The sequence below is a fragment of the Trichoderma citrinoviride genome (genome assembly GCF_003025115.1).
Source record: "Trichoderma citrinoviride strain TUCIM 6016 unplaced genomic scaffold BBK36scaffold_8, whole genome shotgun sequence".
NCBI classification, from domain to species: domain Eukaryota; kingdom Fungi; phylum Ascomycota; class Sordariomycetes; order Hypocreales; family Hypocreaceae; genus Trichoderma; species Trichoderma citrinoviride.
The window spans coordinates 1,490,561-1,508,778 of NW_020194716.1; the positions used below are offsets into that span (position 1 = coordinate 1,490,561).

The 18,218-nt window shown below is 54.2% G+C and overlaps 6 protein-coding genes across 6 annotated transcripts; 3 read left to right on the forward strand and 3 right to left on the reverse strand.

The window, feature by feature from the left end:
* Positions 1–316: 316 nt before the first annotated feature.
* BBK36DRAFT_1203344 (DUF1776-domain-containing protein) lies at positions 317–2,016 on the reverse strand (the record flags this gene model as incomplete). The annotated part of the gene is made up of 3 exons (XM_024897265.1): positions 317–1,285; positions 1,370–1,879; positions 1,981–2,016. The coding sequence occupies 3 exons, from the start codon at positions 2,014–2,016 to the stop codon at positions 317–319; spliced, it is 1,515 nt and encodes a 504-aa protein (XP_024749306.1).
* A 1,235-nt stretch (positions 2,017–3,251) lies between these two features.
* On the reverse strand, positions 3,252–4,481 carry BBK36DRAFT_1121050 (hypothetical protein; the record flags this gene model as incomplete). The annotated part of the gene is made up of 1 exon (XM_024890779.1): positions 3,252–4,481. One exon carries the CDS (start codon positions 4,479–4,481, stop codon positions 3,252–3,254), a length of 1,230 nt encoding a protein of 409 aa, XP_024749307.1.
* Positions 4,482–5,806: 1,325 nt separating this feature from the next.
* BBK36DRAFT_1203349 (hypothetical protein) lies at positions 5,807–6,286 on the forward strand (the record flags this gene model as incomplete). Its single annotated transcript, XM_024897266.1, has 1 exon — positions 5,807–6,286. The coding sequence occupies one exon, from the start codon at positions 5,807–5,809 to the stop codon at positions 6,284–6,286; it is 480 nt and encodes a 159-aa protein (XP_024749308.1).
* Positions 6,287–6,578: 292 nt separating this feature from the next.
* Positions 6,579–8,250, reverse strand: BBK36DRAFT_1160104 (argininosuccinate lyase; the record flags this gene model as incomplete). Its single annotated transcript, XM_024894263.1, has 5 exons — positions 6,579–7,025; positions 7,119–7,602; positions 7,659–7,852; positions 7,914–8,131; positions 8,190–8,250. 5 exons carry the CDS (start codon positions 8,248–8,250, stop codon positions 6,579–6,581), a joined length of 1,404 nt encoding a protein of 467 aa, XP_024749309.1.
* Positions 8,251–9,719: 1,469 nt separating this feature from the next.
* BBK36DRAFT_1141907 (hypothetical protein) lies at positions 9,720–11,212 on the forward strand (the record flags this gene model as incomplete). The annotated part of the gene is made up of 8 exons (XM_024893487.1): positions 9,720–9,888; positions 9,986–9,989; positions 10,071–10,152; positions 10,320–10,412; positions 10,772–10,821; positions 10,971–11,006; positions 11,054–11,099; positions 11,144–11,212. The coding sequence occupies 8 exons, from the start codon at positions 9,720–9,722 to the stop codon at positions 11,210–11,212; spliced, it is 549 nt and encodes a 182-aa protein (XP_024749310.1).
* A 1,103-nt stretch (positions 11,213–12,315) lies between these two features.
* Positions 12,316–13,696, forward strand: BBK36DRAFT_1120810 (WLM-domain-containing protein; the record flags this gene model as incomplete). The annotated part of the gene is made up of 2 exons (XM_024890744.1): positions 12,316–12,493; positions 12,555–13,696. The coding sequence occupies 2 exons, from the start codon at positions 12,316–12,318 to the stop codon at positions 13,694–13,696; spliced, it is 1,320 nt and encodes a 439-aa protein (XP_024749311.1).
* Positions 13,697–18,218: the final 4,522 nt, after the last annotated feature.

Below are 18,218 nucleotides of genomic sequence, written 5' to 3' on the forward strand. Positions count from 1 at the left end.
GAATGGCGTAAATTCGAGAAGTCGTGAGCGTATCTATGTACCGTTTGATGATTTGAGATCAGAGCGGGTTTCCTTTCCATGCAATACATAAAACATCCAAATCGTTAAATACGGGCCTCCAGCATATACTTATATATACTAGGTTAGTTGTACCCATGGGTTTCCAGCTCATGTGCCATGCTGTTCCGGCAAGGGGCTGCTTTGTGTCATCAGTGTCAAAGAGAGTAAATGGGAGGGGTTCTCATGCTTGTTCTTTTTGCAGTTGTTTCATTATTTTTTTTCTTTCTTGTCTTTTCCTTTTCAATGTAACACCCCCTCAAGGAGCGGGGGCGTCGGCAGGAGGCTGCTCCCACTTGGCCGTCTCGCCCGAGCCCCAGACGTTGTCGTCGGACTGGACGGCGATAAACTCCTTGCTCTCGGAGATGGACCCCTCGCCGCCCTCCTCGCCGTCGTCGCTGCCGTCCTCGGAGCCCTCGTACGAGCTCGTCTTCCAGGTGGACAGCTCGTCGACCTTGCGGATGCCCATCATCCACGAGACGAGGCTCCGCGGGGCCCAGCGGCCGACGAAGCCGTAGATGCTGGCGCCGAGGCCGATGCGGACCGTGTCGGCCTTGATGGAACCGTCAATGACGTCGAAGACGGTGGCGTGGAGGTGGCGGAGGGAGCTGCCCTTGAGGCCGCGGATGCGGGCCCCGGAGATGGCCGACGCCGTCTGGGCGACAAAGTTGCGTCCGTAGACGTGCCGGGCGCCGTCGGGCCAGACGAGCGTGTCCTCGGGGTTTCCGGCGTTGGTGACCAGGCCCTGGGTCGGCGAGCCGGTGCGGATCGGCACGAAGCCGGAGAAGTCAAAGGTGCCGAGCTGCATGTGGGTGACGGGGATATCGAGCGGGCGCAGCTCGGCCGTCAGGACCTCGGTGAAGGCCGACAGGGCGGAGCAGACGGTGGCCTCGGGGGCGTGGAAGGGCGGGTTGATGGAGGAGATGATGGACGGGGTGAAGACGAGGACCTTGGGAGGGACCCATTTCTCGCCGACGGGGTTGAGCCTTGACGTGAGCAGCGGGAGGAAGCTCTGGATGGTGAGGATGGGCTGCAGCAGGTGGGTGTTGAAGAGGTCGGCGAAGGCTGATGGCGGGATGGTGGCGATGGGAGACGTCTGGTAGTGGAGGCTGGGGATGAGGAAGACGGATTTGAGCGTCAGCTGGTTGGGCTTGATGTTGGGGCCGGGAGCTCGGGGAGATGTGAGGAAGTGGGCGAAGCGCTCGATGGCCAGTCCGGCATTGGGAGGCTGGTTTGAGGTTTGGGACATCGGTTAGCTCATGGGGCCTATGACTGATATGAGAGAGAGAGCACTGCTGATAGAGAGACTCACGTTTGTGGTATCAATGGTGAGGGGCAGAATGTCTGCGCGGGACAGGGACTTTACGGCGGCCTCGTCCTCGACCGCATTGCACACGATGAAGACGATGAAGCCGCGCCTCTCCATATCAAGCGCCAGCGTCTTGGTCAGCGGCAGCCGGGGCGAGCCGGCAATGACAATGACCTCGGAGCGGCCGCCATTCTTGCTGCGCTTGGCCCGCCGGACCTTGCGCACGTACTTGTTCTGCTGGTAGCCCTTGTAGGCGACGGTGCCGGTGATGACGACGGCGGCGCCGATGAGGTACTTGTTGCGCGCGACCCAGCCCTGCAGCTTCTCGAGCGTCGACAGCGGCACGACGATGACCTCGGGCTTGGGCGGGGGCAGCGGCTTGACGATGTCGGGCAGCCAGTCGACGGTGGCCAGGCGCTCGCGGACGGCCTCGGAGGCCTTGTCGACGCCCTTGTCGATGAAGTCGGCGGCGTTGTCCGTGACGCGCCGGAAGTGGCCCGAGATGGTAGACAGCTAGAGGGACGACTGAGTTAGCCGCGGCTGGATATGGGGATGAGATGGCTGCTGTTCGCCGCCGAAAAAGAGAAAAATGAGGCGAGAGGAGGAGCATTTACCACGTCCATCACCTGCTGGTTGCCGTCGGTCGCCATGACGAGGAGGGAGAGGCTCTCTGTAACAAAAGCCTGTGGGGAGAGAGAGAGAGGATATCACGGAGGGAGGAGGGAAAGATTCAACAGAGGAGAGCAAGAAGAGTTGAAAAAAAAAAAAAAGCTCTTTGTTAGGCTCGGAGCCTGATGACGGTATTCAGAAGGCAGAGGCTTTCACAAGACGGTGTGGAGCAACGGCCAGCTGGTCCGGCTAGACGGGGCCCCGAATGCGGCTTTAGGGAGGGAAGCGAGCGCTACAGGGCGCTACAGGACGCTATAAGTGCGCTATAACGGGCAGAGCGGTCCTGTGATTGGTGGTTGCTGCACGGCTAGGGGGGGGACGAGGCGTGCTCTCTAGGGCTAGCGGCACTTGATGGGGAGGGACGGTGATGGATACATCTGATAAGGCAATTGAAAGGGCTGGGGAAGTGGGTGATTCCAATGCTTCAATTACATGCTCGAAGTATATCGGTTCAACATTCGTGGACGGCAGCAAAGTGAGTGAGATTGAAAACGAGTAAGGCACGTATGCATGAGCCGCGGCCCCAGGTGAGGGGAATTGGGTTCTCACGACAGCATCTGATCTCGGACACACGTCGACAGGCTCACACGTGTCACATGTGGGCTCCTTGATCCGAGGCGGCTGCAGCTCACCGCTCAGGGCACCTGGAGAGGGTGACGAGCCCTGATCCATGCGAATAGCGTTGAGGCGATGCATTGAAGGTTGCTTTATTAGAGCGGGAGCAGGGCTCTGTCGGAAGGTTGTGAGGGTCACGATAGGGGCGTCTTCATTCAATGGCTGTTACAAGACGCTGTCTAGCAGCTGCAGGCATCTTCCCCCCTTTCTCCCCTCAACCCCAGACTCCACAGGCATAAAACAAAACAAAATTGATGGACATACTACATACATACATTCAAAACTCCAGTCACGTAACTTCCGTTGTATGTACTATCTCTAAAATGCCCCTCCTGCTCCTGACCCCGGTCTATCTGTAACTACATGTATATATGCACGTACATGCATCTACCCCCAAGACTACATACATACATACGTGGTAGATGCCTATCCATATCCATGTCCATGTAAGGCATTGATGCACGTCTCGCTCACTCGCATTCAAAGAAGAAAACAAACAACGTGGGTATCACTTCAATGGCTCTCCAAACATACTATCATCAACCCGCATGTGTCCACCAAACCTCCACCCTGTCAGTACATGTACCAAGACGCTCCCTCCCTAGACAAACGAAACGTACACGAGCGGGGTGACATATGCAGTGTACGTGCTGGGCTTGAAGTACTGCGTCCACGTCAGATAGATGCCGTCGTCATACTCGCGCAGCAGGTCAGGATGCGCCTGCAGGCTGTACGACGGCAGGTCCCCGTCGCCGTTGGGCCCCGAGTAGAGCAGGTATGGTGTCGTCCAGGGCCCCTCGGCGCTGGGGGCCGTCGTCACATAAAAGTCGGCCCAAACGCTGGGGCTGGCCTGGCCGATCCAGACGTACGACTGGGCCCGTTCCGAGTAGTAAAAGGTGCCCTGGCCTGTCGTCCCGGCGTTGGGAACCGCCGCGGCGGCTGCGTTGTCGATGGTCGGCTTGGTCCGCGTCCAGTTGCCCAGCACGTAGTACTCGTACTTGCTCTTGTCCTCGATGCTGTCGACGGGAACCCGTGCCAGAGCGACGCCTCCTGGCTTCATCAGTCCGTAGAGATAGGCGTACTCCCCCTTGACGACGTTGCCATAGGTTCCGTACTGGATCTCGTGCTCTGCCCAAAAGTCCACATCCACCGTCGTGACAGCCGGAAGCACGTCCGGGTTGGCGTCGGGCGTGTAAGTCATCTTGTAGAGGGTGGTGGAAGGCTGAGGTATCAGTACCTCCAGTGTGGTGCTGGACATGTGGTTGTTGGACACCCAGGTATAGGCTGTGACGGTCCCATCCTGAGCCGTGTCTGCGACCATTGGTGGTGAGTCTGGCCAGGAAGTCCATCTGGTCGCCCCGTCGGCACACATCCCCGAGTTTGGGCACATGTTGGGACCCAAGGGGTAGAAGGCAGGGAGAGTCGGCCGCGGGCCCTGCATCAGGAGGATGCTATTGGTGCCGTCCGATCCTGCTCCCACCGGCCCGCTCTCCTGGATGTTGGGCGCTCCGTCCTGATGATAGTCCGTCCAGCCGGCCGAGTTGGCAAAGACGAAGCCGTACTGGTCCGTGTCGGGGATGCGGATAGACGTGTCTCGACAGGTCCAGAGCGTCCGGTTTCCCATCTTCACCGAGCCGCACGAATCGCGGCTGAGGTCGGGATCCGTGACATTGGCGAGCAGTGTTGCGCTCTTGGCCTGGGGCTTATACGGCGATGATGCCAGAGCCGGCTTCTGCGAAACGACAAAGATCTTGCTGTCGTCGAATTCGATGGGAGCCGCCTGGGCGACTGACGCGGCCAGGAGAGCGGCCAGGAGGCGTTTTGCTTGCATTGTCCACTGTTGAAGCACACAGCAGACAAGCAGAGGTGTTATAAACAAGACGGATCCGCACAAGAGGAATACATATATAGCTTAGCAAGAGGGGGGAGCGAAAGGAAGGAATAGAGTTCAGACGAGGTCAGAAACTCTGGGCATCAGCCAGCAATATCGGGCGTTGGACAAAGTTAAAGAGCGAAAACGAAGGCAAAATAGTGGCGTCTTTGGGTGCCAGCCCCGGACAAGACGGTCCTGCGGGATCAAAGAATGGATATCCGCTCAGAAGCGAAAGTAGGATCTCGGCCTGCCAGCCTGCGGCAGAAAGAAGGAAAGGGTGGAAGAGGAGAAAGAAGAAGAAAAAAACATCAAGGAAGAGAGGTACATGTCGCCTCCGAGACAGTGTTGCCTTGCCCCGGCCAATACTTTTCTCGCTAGTAGCAGCATGCAAGAGGGACAGCCGGACCCCCTGGGCGCGTGCGGCTTCTCTGCCCCTGTCATTCGTTGCCTTTCTGGGACTTCGTGATAAGGCAGCGTCGCAGTCCATCTGGAGACGGCGCTCCAGTGACTCAGTCGACATGATCTGAGGCTCACGATTGCTGTGCAACTGACTGGAAAGGATGCACGAGTAGAAACGCATGTGCCAATAGTCTGTTGCTAGAGCCAACGGCGAGACGCAGATGGCTCGCAGATAAGGCTCGGCCATTGCCGAATCTGAATGTAGAGGTTGCCTGAAAGGTGGATCTAAGGTGTGTATGCTCTGATCTGGGGTTGAGTCGTGGGCGGGAATAAAGACGGGACGGAGACGGAACGGAACAGACGGCGGGCTCGGGAAGATGAAGCCGGTCTTCACTCGGCGATGGCTGTATACTAGTAGTACGACTTTTAACACACCACCTGTTATCTGTATACTATCCGTATAGAATTTTATCCCCCTCAGTCTTCCTCAACTGAAGAGCATCGTTCTCATAGAGATCAGTTCCTTTAGTGAACGATACACTTGCGCTTCTCATGGCATCCAAATGCTATATAGAGAATCTAGAGCTGTAGTTCCATTCATAGGCAAGTTACTCCACATGTCAAGCAACACGTAACAACCCGCATCATTTCAAGAAGCACGAGTGATACTACGTGCAACCTTACCGTGGAAATACCTCATTTTTTGCTTCAGCATGTCATCTAATAGTTCCAAGTACTGCAGAGGAGAGCAACATATGACAAACCCGGGCTCGGCGGGAGTCCCCCAATGCAGTGCAATTAAGCCAACAGAAACTGTGTTGCATCCATAGCCCCTCATTTTTGCTTGCATCCCTCACAACCTTTCAAACCGCCGCCTTTTTCACATGATCTCTTCTCCGTACACGACAGCAACAAAGCCCAGCAAAAAAGGAAGAAAAAGAAAGGCAAAAAAAACGAAAAAAACATACAACAGCCGGTGTTCGCTGGTGGTCACCCACCCAACTACTAATCTGCCGGTTAGAGGCTTATCTATGGGGGAGCGGACGGGACCCCGAGCTCTCCTCTACCTATGGTCGTATGTGCTTGGTTGTAGGCCCATTCAACTTATGAGACGCTGTGATATCCGCGTGCTTGAGATGTCATTTTTTGACTTCAGACTGCGATCTCGGCAGAGCGCGGGGGAGGGGCAGATTATCCCATGCAAAACAATGCAGCAAGGCCTCGAAGATGGAGAACAGAGGGCACAGCTAAGTGGAATTGGAGTGTGTAACAAGATCAAAGGAGCTTCACGAAACGAGCACACAGGCAGAATGCAATGGCTCGTTTGGACAGAGATCCTCTGCGTACCTAGGTATTCCTATTAGCAGCAAGTCGGCATCCTGACTGCCGATTCTCAAGAATTCGACTATTCATAAAGATGCCTTGAAGACCAAACGTTGATCGATCGACGACGGCTCCTCCCATGTCTGGCTCGCCCGGCGGTTGTCCTGCTCGCATTTCTCTGATGAAATTGTGTCATTTTTGGAGTTTTTTTTGGCTCATTCAAGAGCGTCTCTCTTGAGTCATATCTTTTTCCACAGAATGAAGTATGCCATTCGTCATGTCCGTCCCATATTCCCTTGCTCCGGCCCCTTCCTGCACCAGGCCATCAATCCCCTAGTCCAAAATAGCCCTGAGGACCTGAATCTGCTCCAGCACGCTTGATCGACTGGTACCGCCTTTGGACGACTTCGCCTCGACACTCGATTCGTATTCGAATGCCTCCACAATGTCTGCAGTGAACCGAGAATCAATGGCTTGCAGTTGCTCAAGGGTCAGCTTGTCCATCGAAACTTCCGTCTTTTCAGACAGTGCAACGACGCGTCCAGAGATGTGGTGAGCCTCTCTGAACGGACATCCCCTCCTCACCAGCCACTCTGCGACATCAGTGGCTAGCATCGTCTTGTCCAGAGCAGCCTCCATCCGCTCTGGCCGCACCTTCAACGTAGCAATGACCCCATTGGCTATGCCTAGACTATCCGACACAGTCTGAACCGAATCCAGCATGGGCTCCCACCCTTCCTGAAGATCTTTGTTATAGCAAGACGGCAAGCTTTTCAGAGTCTTCCAAGTAAATAGTTAGTAGCCACTCTCAATACGCTCCTGATCATTCTCGAAGCCAAGGCGACTGGCCGAGATGTTCATATGGGGACTCACCATCATCAACCCAGCCATTTGACCGAAAGCACGCCCTGACTTGCCGCGCAGAAGCTCCAACGAGTCCGGGTTGTGCTTATTGGGCATTAAAGAGCTACCCGTAGAATAGGCGTCGGCCAGCCGCACGAAACCGAACTCAGAGGTCGAGTATATGATGAGGTCCTCAGCCCACCTGCTGACGTGGTTGGTGAAAATCGAGTTCCAGACCAGGAATTCGACTATGAAATCGCGTTCGGCCGAAGTATTCATGGAGTTCAAGGTTATTCCGCTGAAGCCAAGCTCCTCAGCTATTGAGTTTCGATCGATTCCAAAGGGATTGCCGGCCAAAGCGCCACAACCAAGTGGACTCAGATTGACCCTTTCGAAAACTTGACGCAATCGCTCGAGATCCTGCTTGAAGGCAGCTGCATATGACATCAGCCACTGAGACCACCGAACTGGCTGAGCACGCTGGAGATGGGTGTATCCAGGCATGATGTAGTCGCTGAGGTTATCAAGTCAGCAGGGGGCCGCTTTTGGCCAAGATGATGCTGGGCTTACATCTCAGACTCGGCACGTGTGACAATGACCTTGAGAAATGCAACGAGTTGGCTCTCGATTTCGCGGATCCGATCGCGTAACCACATGCGCATGTCAAGGACAACTTGCTCGTTGCGGCTGCGACCTGTGTGCAGCTTACCCGCAATGTCCTTGCCGATGACCTCTCCTAAGCGACGTTCGTTTGCGGTGTGAATCTGGTCCATTGTGTTAGCCTAGGTAGGTGGAGAGGCTGAGTAGAATCGAGTGGCCTCTCACATCTTCGTCATTCGGCATGATGGCGAAAGTTCCCTGCTTCCATTCTTCCATGACTTGGAGCAAACCACGCTCAATCGCCTGAAATTCGTCTTGGCTGATGATGCCAGCCTTTGCATTGGCCCTGGCAAAAGCAATCGAGCCAAGGATATCTTCTTTGTAAAGAGCCTTGTCGTAGCCGATGGAGGCATTGTACTTGTGCATGAGAGGATCAATCGCGCCTGCGCACCGTGAGGTCAGTATGCTGCATCCGAAGCTTGTTTCCCGAGCCGTTCGAACCTGTGAACCTGCCCCCCCAGAGCATGCCAGCTGCCGGGGCGTCCGCTTTTTTCTCGGCCATGTTGAGATATTTGCCGATGATGTTGAGGAATTGAAACTGCTCGAGATTGAGGGCGGGAGTTATCAAGGTCAACAAGTTTATTAAGGATTTGAAGGAATTGAAGTTGGCCGATCAATTGAGAATGCAGTCATAGGGAAAATTGGTAGGGCCGACACCGGCCAACGTTATCGCGTTAGCTACCTTTGCAGGCGGGGTTGTCCTTTGATAACGGAAGAAGAGCACGACTTTAGAGCTGCATATCTGTAGCGCCACAAATTGTAGACATTGAACTTCATATAAGATCTTGACGGAAACCCGACTTCTCCTCTACTACATGTATGGTCGTATGTGCCAGACCCCAGACCTATTCAGCTTACAAGAGGCTCTATTATCCGCGTGCTTGAGATGACATTTAGAAGACGTTAAGTGATTATAGCAATCAGAACGGAATGCTGCAAATTGACTCCACTGTGCCAACCTACGTCGTGACTCATCGATGAATTCGAAGTTGTTACTAAGTCTTGATCCATGGATATCAAGGGCAAAATCATGATCCTTTAGCAACACTTCCGCAACACTTGAAGAACAAAGTCACACACAGCATACCGGCGGGAGGGTGTATTACCCGTCCTCGGGGCGAAGAACTTGAGTCTGACAACGCGGGCAGCTCGATCCCTGAGCAAATCTCTCGCCCATCGCAAGGCCAGCTGGAGCCAAAGACGCACTGCTGATCCGATGACTGATCAGACAGAGAGTCGGACAAGCGTGATATCGAAAGTAACCCGACAATATTGTTGTCAGGCCTGATCTTGTCTAGAAAAGGGCACTGGGACGATGGGGCGGCTCTTTGTTGGCGAACGAGACTGTCGATATTGATCTTCCGTGGCCGGGTCTTGCGGCTTACATCCTACCGCGAGCACCGGTTGACTGGATGCTGTCATGCCAAGTCCCATTAGTATGTACATATATATATACTATATATATTCAACAATTCCCAAGCCGTATCAAGAACCCGCATCCTCTATGGCTTGAACTTACCCAGGAGGATGCTTTCTGGGCAGGCCTCCTTAGGTATCACCTCATCAGGGGCGTCTACCTACTTTGTTTCTCTGCTTTTCCTTCTAGTCTTTTCTTTTCTTTCTTTTCCTTTCTCCTCCTATTCCACGCCTACCAAGAGAGTCATCCAGATCACCGCCCAGTTTGACCACTAAGACAAGCAGGCATTACAACACAGTAATACTTCGCAAGCGAAGCCGTTCCAACTTCATCGTTTACGTCCGGCCGCTTTGAAGAAGGCCCATCATAGATACCGCAAGGTACCAGCGAAACTTCACGGGCGCTGATAAACTCAACCTTCAAGTATATCGGCCTTAACCATAGGCAATATCCTAAGTGCTACCAGGCTTGTGTCAACGAGTGTGTCAACACGTCCGTCCCTTAACGCCAATGTCTGCTCAACCTGGGGCGGTTATAAAGCATTTACTAAAAAGATGCTTACCATCCAGAGAAAGAGAAAGACTGAGCAGACGGGAAACTACCACATCATGGAGGCTCCGAGCGTAATGGCTGCTCTTGTCCTGCGCAAGCTGCGTGTCATCGAGCCGCAGCAGAACGACACGTCGACCCCTCTGGTCATCAAATACCTGCATTATCAGCTAAGTCATCAGGGGAGAAACGTATAAAAGAGGATGATTGAGGTGGTGGGAACGAGCGAGGTCGACTTTCTCAACGCTCTGACTATGTAATGCTCTCACAGTAGAGTGAGTGTTACTGTGAGCAGCTGTGGGTGTACCTTTACTTGAAGTTGGCGAGTGACTGTGAGTATTGATGTGTTTGCATAGAGATAAACCTGTCAGGACGCCGGGTGCTCAATGCGAAAGAATTGAAGAGAAGACGGATCGGGCAACAAAGAGGCAGTGGTCAGTGAGTATACACTCTAACTTCGTAACGATCATCTTACTTTCTCCTTACTGAAGAACACGTGATGATCACACATGTAGGGGGATGAATAAGATCGCATGTGGTTACATATGTCAAGGCCAAATTCTTCGTAGATGGCCCATTCTGCCGGCGTTGTACTTGTGATTCAGGGGCCGGAGTATGCGAGCAGTCCTCAAGTGACTCCAACGTCAAGGAGCCTGAAGGGTGCTAACATCTCCTTGAGGCCGGGGATATTCCGATCGGTACGCCGGTCGTCGAGCGGCGGCTAGAAGAGGAGAAAGTGATTGCCATTTGGAAAATGGTTAAATATGTGTAGGATGATGCCGTGAGATACTGTTGCAAGAGACACTGTTCGGTGAAATATGATGGACGTAAATCACATGAGCAGCATGTCTGCATGCATCTGTGTCAAGCCATCAACCTCTGTCCCAACGTGAATGTATCGAAGTCCTTTGTTCTTCGGTGTTCGGGGCATGACCGAGCAAACCCGTTGTTGTTCGGCCATCCCACCCCTACCAAATGTCAAGCCGACAATCTGTCATGTCTCGGAATAGTGAGACGAGAACTGACGAGTGTTACTGTACTGTAACTTGTGACGAAGTGCCATGACTTGCCTCCTATTGGATCGTCTACCCTCGATCACACCTATATGTATGTAGGAGAGGACAATAGTAGTAACGCCTCATTGACCTGTCCCTCGGCGGGGGACTCAGGTGGCAACACTCCGTCACTGCTGTCACATATAGCATGCATAGTGGGAGAGATATGACACGCTTCATGCTTACAACTACTGCAAACAGTAATCCGTACTCTGTAGCCCCTGTTCACATCCATCTGTAGGGCGGACCAATAGTGCCAGTAAGAAGACTTCCGCTATTTGTAGACGTGACAGCTGGGAGATACAAGGGGGAAATCCAGGACCCTTGAAGGTAGGTAGTTCATCCTTAGATGTCAGAGCTTGCTCTCATGTTAGGTGCCGAGCATCTCAGGGTCAATGCACTACTGCGAGTACTTGCAGAACTGTGACCCGGTCAAGTTGTAACTGCCCAGTACACCCCTTTGTAGCATTCGCATATGTGTGTAGCGGCTGTTAAGATAAATAGGTCAGGTATCCCGGATCAATAGAAGGGATGTGGTGTGCTAGATAACTTCAAAGTAGTCTGCAAGGAGCTTTCTCTTTATATGTCGAAATCGCAGTAATGAGTACTGAATTTGAGAAAATGTTTGCTAACCTACCTAGGTACGAGGCGCAGGATGGTTTCTGGTCATGCTTGGATCGTTTTACAAGGGTTTGCACAAGTATTTTACTGCTGTATGGCCATTGTTGAGGCCTAAAACATTTTTGAAATCATTGATTCATGACCAAGAGCTCAACCAGAATCCGCCAGAGCGCGCGATGGTAGTGTTTGAGCAAGACCGGGCATGCCAGTCAAATAGGCATACAGAGTTCGGGGCATGAATCACCTTCGGACTTTAGTATGCCAGTCGAGGAGCAATATATAGAAGTAAAACTTGAGCAATGACCTTGACGTTTGCTTCACCCACTCTTTCGAAGCGTACATGCAACTATTTAAGGGAGAGCGTCTGAGTGTAGATTCACCACGCCTCCGGGCCGTCTTATACCGGAAAGATATCCGTAAACTGCAACGTTTCCTACTCACCTTTCACTCATTTCAATCACACATTATGCACTCACAAGCAAACCTGGAACTGAAGCGAAACCATCACATAAGCAATACTTACTCCAGTGATTAGACTACACGCTGCACATCATCTGACTCCCTGCTGTACTTCTGAGGAGCCAAAGGGTGGTGGCCATTCACCCAGCACAGGGCTTAGTCATCAGGCCGCGTAGACCAGGTTTGCGCCTTACCTTGAATGATGCTTAGAAAGCCGCCGAACCCCAATCGCGAACATCGCAAGGCCGGAATGCCTGAGTGGTGACACGACTCAAGGCATCTGCTGTGACGTGGCGAGTCACTGGAGGCTATTCTAGACCCTCGAAGCCATGTAGACCGCGGTCCTTGTATCTTCAGCGTTCTCGTTACTGCGTTGGCTTGCAACACCGCACTCGATATCTTCATTTCCGTGTCCAGCGGCTGGTTCTAGATTCGCGGACACAGATTCTAACCGAACAGAGTCAAGATGCCGGAACACGACCCCCAAGTCTTGTCCTACTCGCACCTCGCGCAGTTCCGCCGCGCAGAGGAGGCGCTGACCATCCTCAAGAAGGTGGCCTCCCTTGTGAAGCCCATCATGCGGAACCGCGGGTGGAAGGTCAGGGAGCTGGCCGAGTTCTATCCCAACGAGACAAACTTACTTGGTGCGCATGCGCTTGGATGCATAGCTTGGTTCCGAGCGGGTAGTCTGACTGACGGTGGTAGGGCTAAACGTCAACCGCGGCATGAGGATATGCCTGCGGCTACGGTATCCGCAGGACCAGAACCAGTTCCTCGCTACCGAGAGCATCGTCGACACGATGCTGCACGAGCTGTGCCACATTGTCCATGGGCCTCACGACGGCAGATTCCACGCTCTGTGGGACCAGTTGCGCGATGAGTGGCAAGGTCTCCTCTTCAAGGGATACACAGGCGAAGGGTTCCTGTCCGAGGGCCATCGGCTGGGAGGCAGGCAGGCGCTGCCGCTTCGCGAAGTGCAGCGGCTTGCCCGCTCTGCGGCGGAAAAGCGAAAGGCTCACGAGCAGTTGTCTCGCGGCTCAGGACGGAGGCTTGGCGGAGGGGATGTATCACGGCCGCCGAGGCCAGGTCGGAACCTACGCCAAGCGGCAGCTGCGGCGGCCGAGAAGCGCAACAAGGCCCTCCAGGGCTGCGCCACGGACAAGCTGAGCGACAGTGAGATTCGCGCCATCGCCGACAGCGCGTCCAGGAACGGATTCCGCACGCAGGCGGAAGAGGATGAGGCCAACGACCTTGCCATTGCGCAGGCTCTGTGGGAGCTGGCTCAGGAAGACGAGATGGCCAATCTGGGGGGCGGTTCATATATGAATCCTTCGCCGGCGGAAAAGGTCATGAAAGGAAACGGGAACACGGCAGTCTCCTTTGATGGAAACCCGGGTAGCAGCAGCAGTAGCAGCAGCGGTACCAGAGGCAACACTACCGGCAACCAGAGAGCGGCGCCTACTACTTATCAGCCAGATGGCGAGCGGTTCTGGATCTGTTCGATATGCACTCTGCACAACCCTCAGGATTTCTTGTGCTGCGGTGCCTGCGAGGTGGAGCGCAGCGAGGCACCATTACACGCGCCGGTGACGCCGAGACAGCCTGGGCCGAGGCCGGCTGTGATTGACCTGACGAGCAGTCCGCCCAGGACGAAGACGAACCCTCGCGAGACACGGCGAACAACAGCTCAGCGCCCAGCAGCAGCGTCGGCTCCCCCACAGGCCAAGGCTTCAGGTCCAGCACCGGCACCTCCACCCACTTGGCGTTGCGAGTACTGCGGTACGGAGATGGAGCGGCAGTGGTGGACCTGCTCTACCTGCGGGCAGATGAAGTTTAACTCTCGATAGGCCGATGCTACAATCCGTCTGTCACCGCTACCGAGGAGTACATTCATCGAAGCCGAAGCATGGTATGGACTGGGCTGGACTCGACTTGACCTGATTTTGAGAAGCCTGCTGTGGAGTTGCCCGTCCCCCTCGTGTGTCTCTGGGGGGCCCCATAATACTTGAATGCAGTTGGGATGGCTGTGCCGTGGGAGATGCAAATTTCGAGCTGTTTGCTTGGGATTTCCGAGCAATACGGCGCCGGGAGTGACTTTGGCATGACTGGCAGCTGGTGGTGGTGGTGGTGGTGGTGGTGCTGCAGCTAAAGCACGACCTACATCCGCACTTTACTGCTTGCAGCTTGGAGCCCTCCCCTCCAGGGCGAACGAGAAAAAAGCGAAGAAGAAAAACAAGGGTCTTTTCGTGTTGCTGTTCCATTTATTCTGGAGCCGGCGGCAGCAATTAGGAAAGGCGCCGATTGGAAAATGGAGTTAAGATCGCCTTTTGGTGGAGATGGGTTACCAGCATCAGCTTTTTTCTTGTTTGATGCTATTCGCTGTCTTGTCTTGTCTGTCTTGTCTTCTCCTCTCTGTTGTTCTCAAGCTTGAAGCTGTTTTCTTTTTAATCATGGGCATGTAAATGGGGGCCAGCGAGCGACTTTTGTCCGCTTATTGTTTCTTGCTTGCGCGTGGTTACATGTCATTTTGTTAGCATGTTCAATATGACATCTTGATAGGCCTGTTTCAAATTGATAAGTAGCTGCAGCCTGCATGGGTTGCAGAAATAACACACATGAGAAAGAAAAAAGTGCGGCGGGCGAGTGGGAGGCTGGCGTTGGGACGGACCTCGTTCCGTCCTGTGAGGTGTGTGTGTGTGTGTGTGTGTGTTGTGTTAGTGCTGCTCGTGAGACAAAGTAGTAGCCTGCCCGCCCATTGAGATTGCTGCATGTCGCGCTTTGTGGTACGAGGCAGGCATGCAGCTACTACTGTACGGGTACCGCGACTCGAAGTCGGAGAAATGAATTGTGAATTGTCGCATTTCGGAAAAAAGAACGTACGAGGGGATGTGAGACAAAAGGAAAGACAAGACGACCCAAGACAGGAGGGTTTGGAGGAGGGAGAGGATTGATTTGATGGATGGATGAATGGGATGGGCTCCGGATGCCGGTACACGTATCTGGTGTTGGCGCTTTCTGATCCCTGGATGCATGCCTCACGGGGTGCAGACGGAGTATCTGTTTCGCTGTTTCGCATTGAGAGGAGGACGTCTTTGACCCCAACAGATGGTTCTTCCATCGTAGTATTTTCAAGGGCCGGATAAGCTCTATGTTGACAGACACGAGGCCTTACCTAGTATTGTGTATAAATAGAACGACAATAACACGGTCGATAATACTAGATCCCCCCTCCTGAATCGAATCAGCATCAGCAACCTCTCCCGAGGCTGTTCCACGGTCCAGATAAACGAAACGGGTGGATCCGAGCTCTGCTCAGCATCGGCAGGACCCCTGGTCAGCCTGCAAACAGCGGTGCTAACAGGACAGGGGTCCTTGTGGGTTGCGAGCGAAAAAGGCTTGTCATGCAGCCAGAGAGACGCCAAGCCGGGCCCTCCTTGCAAGGCGGCCGGAGAGGAAAAAGAAAGAAGAGCGGGTGAGCGAACGGGAGAGGACAAGAGAGCGAGGAGAAGAGGAAGGGTTTCGATTCTTGGCCGGTTGAGACAGAGCAACAAAATAACCCTTGATAGAACAAAGGATTGATATGAGGAGAGGAATTACGATAGTAATCTATAATAGAACGAGTACTGAGTCGTTGTGGTTGGCTCGTAAGAGGGGCAGAGCATTGCCACAACTCATGTTATTATTCCCACCAGATCGCTCCGATTCGCCAAGGCGCTCACCTCTTGTTCTTTTCGCTCTTCTTTGTTCTTTCTTTCTTTTCCTCTGACTAGGTTCTCGATGCTAGTGATAGTCTTTGCCTAAGCCCTGCGGCTTCTGCGGCAACTTATCGCCGGCCTTGCGCCCGTTGGAAGAGGGAAAAAGGAAACAAGGAGAGGAGATTTGAAGAGACGCCGCGCTGCCAATAGGCTTGACAGTTTTCCTTCGGTCTTCTATCGCCGCTCTTTGTCTGGGTGGCCGGAGACGTGGACGCTGCAAGATGGGTAGCTCCTCCGCGTCTTGTCTGCTGGCTTCGCAGGAAGCTGTCGGGGCTGGATCAGGTCCGTCTGCGCTGTCATTCAGTGTCTGGTTCGTACGAGTTATGAGTGGCAGCACTCAGCCCCTTGGATGTCTCAGCACACAGAGAAATGAATCCATTTTAGCTGCAGTAGTGATTTGCATGTCGGAGGGGCCAGAAAAAACCATCGAGCTTCTCGAGACGAGCTGGGCCTGTACCGAGGCCTGCGAGGGTCAAGCCAGTCAGATCGGGAGGGATTAGCGATTTGCTGGTGGAGGGGGGAACAGCGGCCGCATTGAAAGCCACAAACGTGTAAGGCAGATGCAGGCCCAGACTCGTGCCTTTTAGCCTCTTGTTCTCTCTGGGTTCTTGCTGTAATGCAAGTAATCAGAGCATTGCACGTCTTCTTCCTCTCGTTCGTATAGCATCGTGACGACACGCACCCGCAAGGCTGATCGTGGAGCTTCATGCTGGAAACTTGGCCTCGCCTGGGCGTAAGGCGCCACTGCTGATCCTCTCGCGTCCTTGGAATCAAGCTTTCCCGCACGCTTGATTTTGGATTTGCCACCGCTGCTCGTCACGATGGAGACGATGGGCCAAGTTGACGCCTTGTACGTATGTCGCGTCCCACCACAAAGCCGGCTTGGCTTCGCAGATTCCCGACAATGGCCTCATGGCAAGGCAATAGGGCGGGCAATAGGGGTTCATGGGGTTCAATGGAGGGATGCCTCGCAGCAACGACGGGTCACCGGGCAATCGTTCGAGCAGGGACGCCCCTCAGTGCACCCGCACCAATGCCAGAGCCAGACAGACTTGGGTAGGAAGAGCACGGAGCGCCCTACATACTCGTACCAGACACCAAAAGAAGTGGCAGAAACAAAGAGACCCGATGTCCATCTCCCCGGTTCTCGTCCTTTGCTGCCCTCCTGCTTGGCTGTCTGTGTGTGGGCGAGACGGCGTCTCACCTTGGAGGGGCACATGGACACCGAAGCCTTGGGTGCGAATGTGCGGTCTGTTAAAGTCCGAGTCCCCCCCATACCTCACCTTACCAGATGTGACCTTGTTTCCCTAGCTCCCCGTTAGCCCATGGTACCTCAGCGAGAAGGCTGCATGCTCCAGCTCCAGAGATCCACCACATCTGTTTGCATGCGGCTTTCTGATCTTTGACCCGACTCCACGTCGTGTTTCCCATGTGTCAGTTGGCCGCGTCGCCCGCCAGCCAGCCGAACCGAAACGCCCAGGACCAGCGGCCGTCTTGGCCCATTCGCTCCATGGGTAATGCCAGGGCCTGTTCTGCCGGGGACGTAAGACAAGACGGATCGATTGCCTGAGCAGGATGCCTTGGACGCCTTGTTATGTAGGGAGAGGGAGGTTGATGCAGCAGGTTCTGCAAAGGGACCTTAGGGGTCCTGTCGGAGCTCAGGTGTGTATGTTGAGGTGTAAGGTAAGGTAAGGTAAGGTAAGGTATCTAGGTACCTAAGAGGCCTCGTGCTTGGACAATGATGGAGGAATGTGGCAGTTCTGGGCGAGGCGCCCATCCTCTGACGGGTAAGGTACTTACGACAGAGCAAGCATCGAGGTACCGTTGTGAAGAGAAGGTAGATCCTACCTATCAGACGTGTCTCAGCTCGCCGAGTCCCACCGCTCAGATCCATCCATGGCACATTGGTTGCATTGCAGCAGAGGCCAATGGACAACCTGAACCGACACCCTCTCGGCACCGCCCCTTGATTGATGCGGTGCCTTGAAGCTGGTCAGTGGTTTCCATGTCAAGTGCGTCGAGCCAGAGCCAGAGCCAGAAAGTGCGAGTGCCAGTGAGTACCCGGAGGTACGCCTGCTGCTAACGTCGCCTGGGCACAGCTGCCACGGCCGTCTGCTGGAGACACTCAGGTACCTCCTCTCCTCCTCCTCCTCCTCCAGATCCAGCCCCCGAGCTCCAAAAGCCCTGCCCTCGAATCGCCTCACTCTGGCGTCCCTGCATCCTCTCTCTCTCTCTCTCTCTGCTCTTCCCCCCTGCGCCCTTGTCCAACCGCCTTACATACGGACAAGCACCGCTGGCACTCGACACGGCAGTAGTACTACTACCGTGCACAGTACTTACTATATCGCATCTCAACTTACCTTACCTTTCCGCTGCCCTGTGTGTCTCAGCTCAGGGTCCCGTCGATTCTAGTCCAAGCCATCAATTCCTAGTTCCAAGCCCCAGTCCCCACGCTGTCTGTTCGCGGCCCTCGACGGCGACAAGAGTAGTCGACAGCCACCAAGTCCGCTCTATTCGACCTCTCGTTTGTACCCCCCCGCTTCCGGTCCGCAATTGATCTTCCTCCTCCCAAGGTTCCATCCAGCTGCCTCGCCAACTGCAGTGTGTCTCTGCC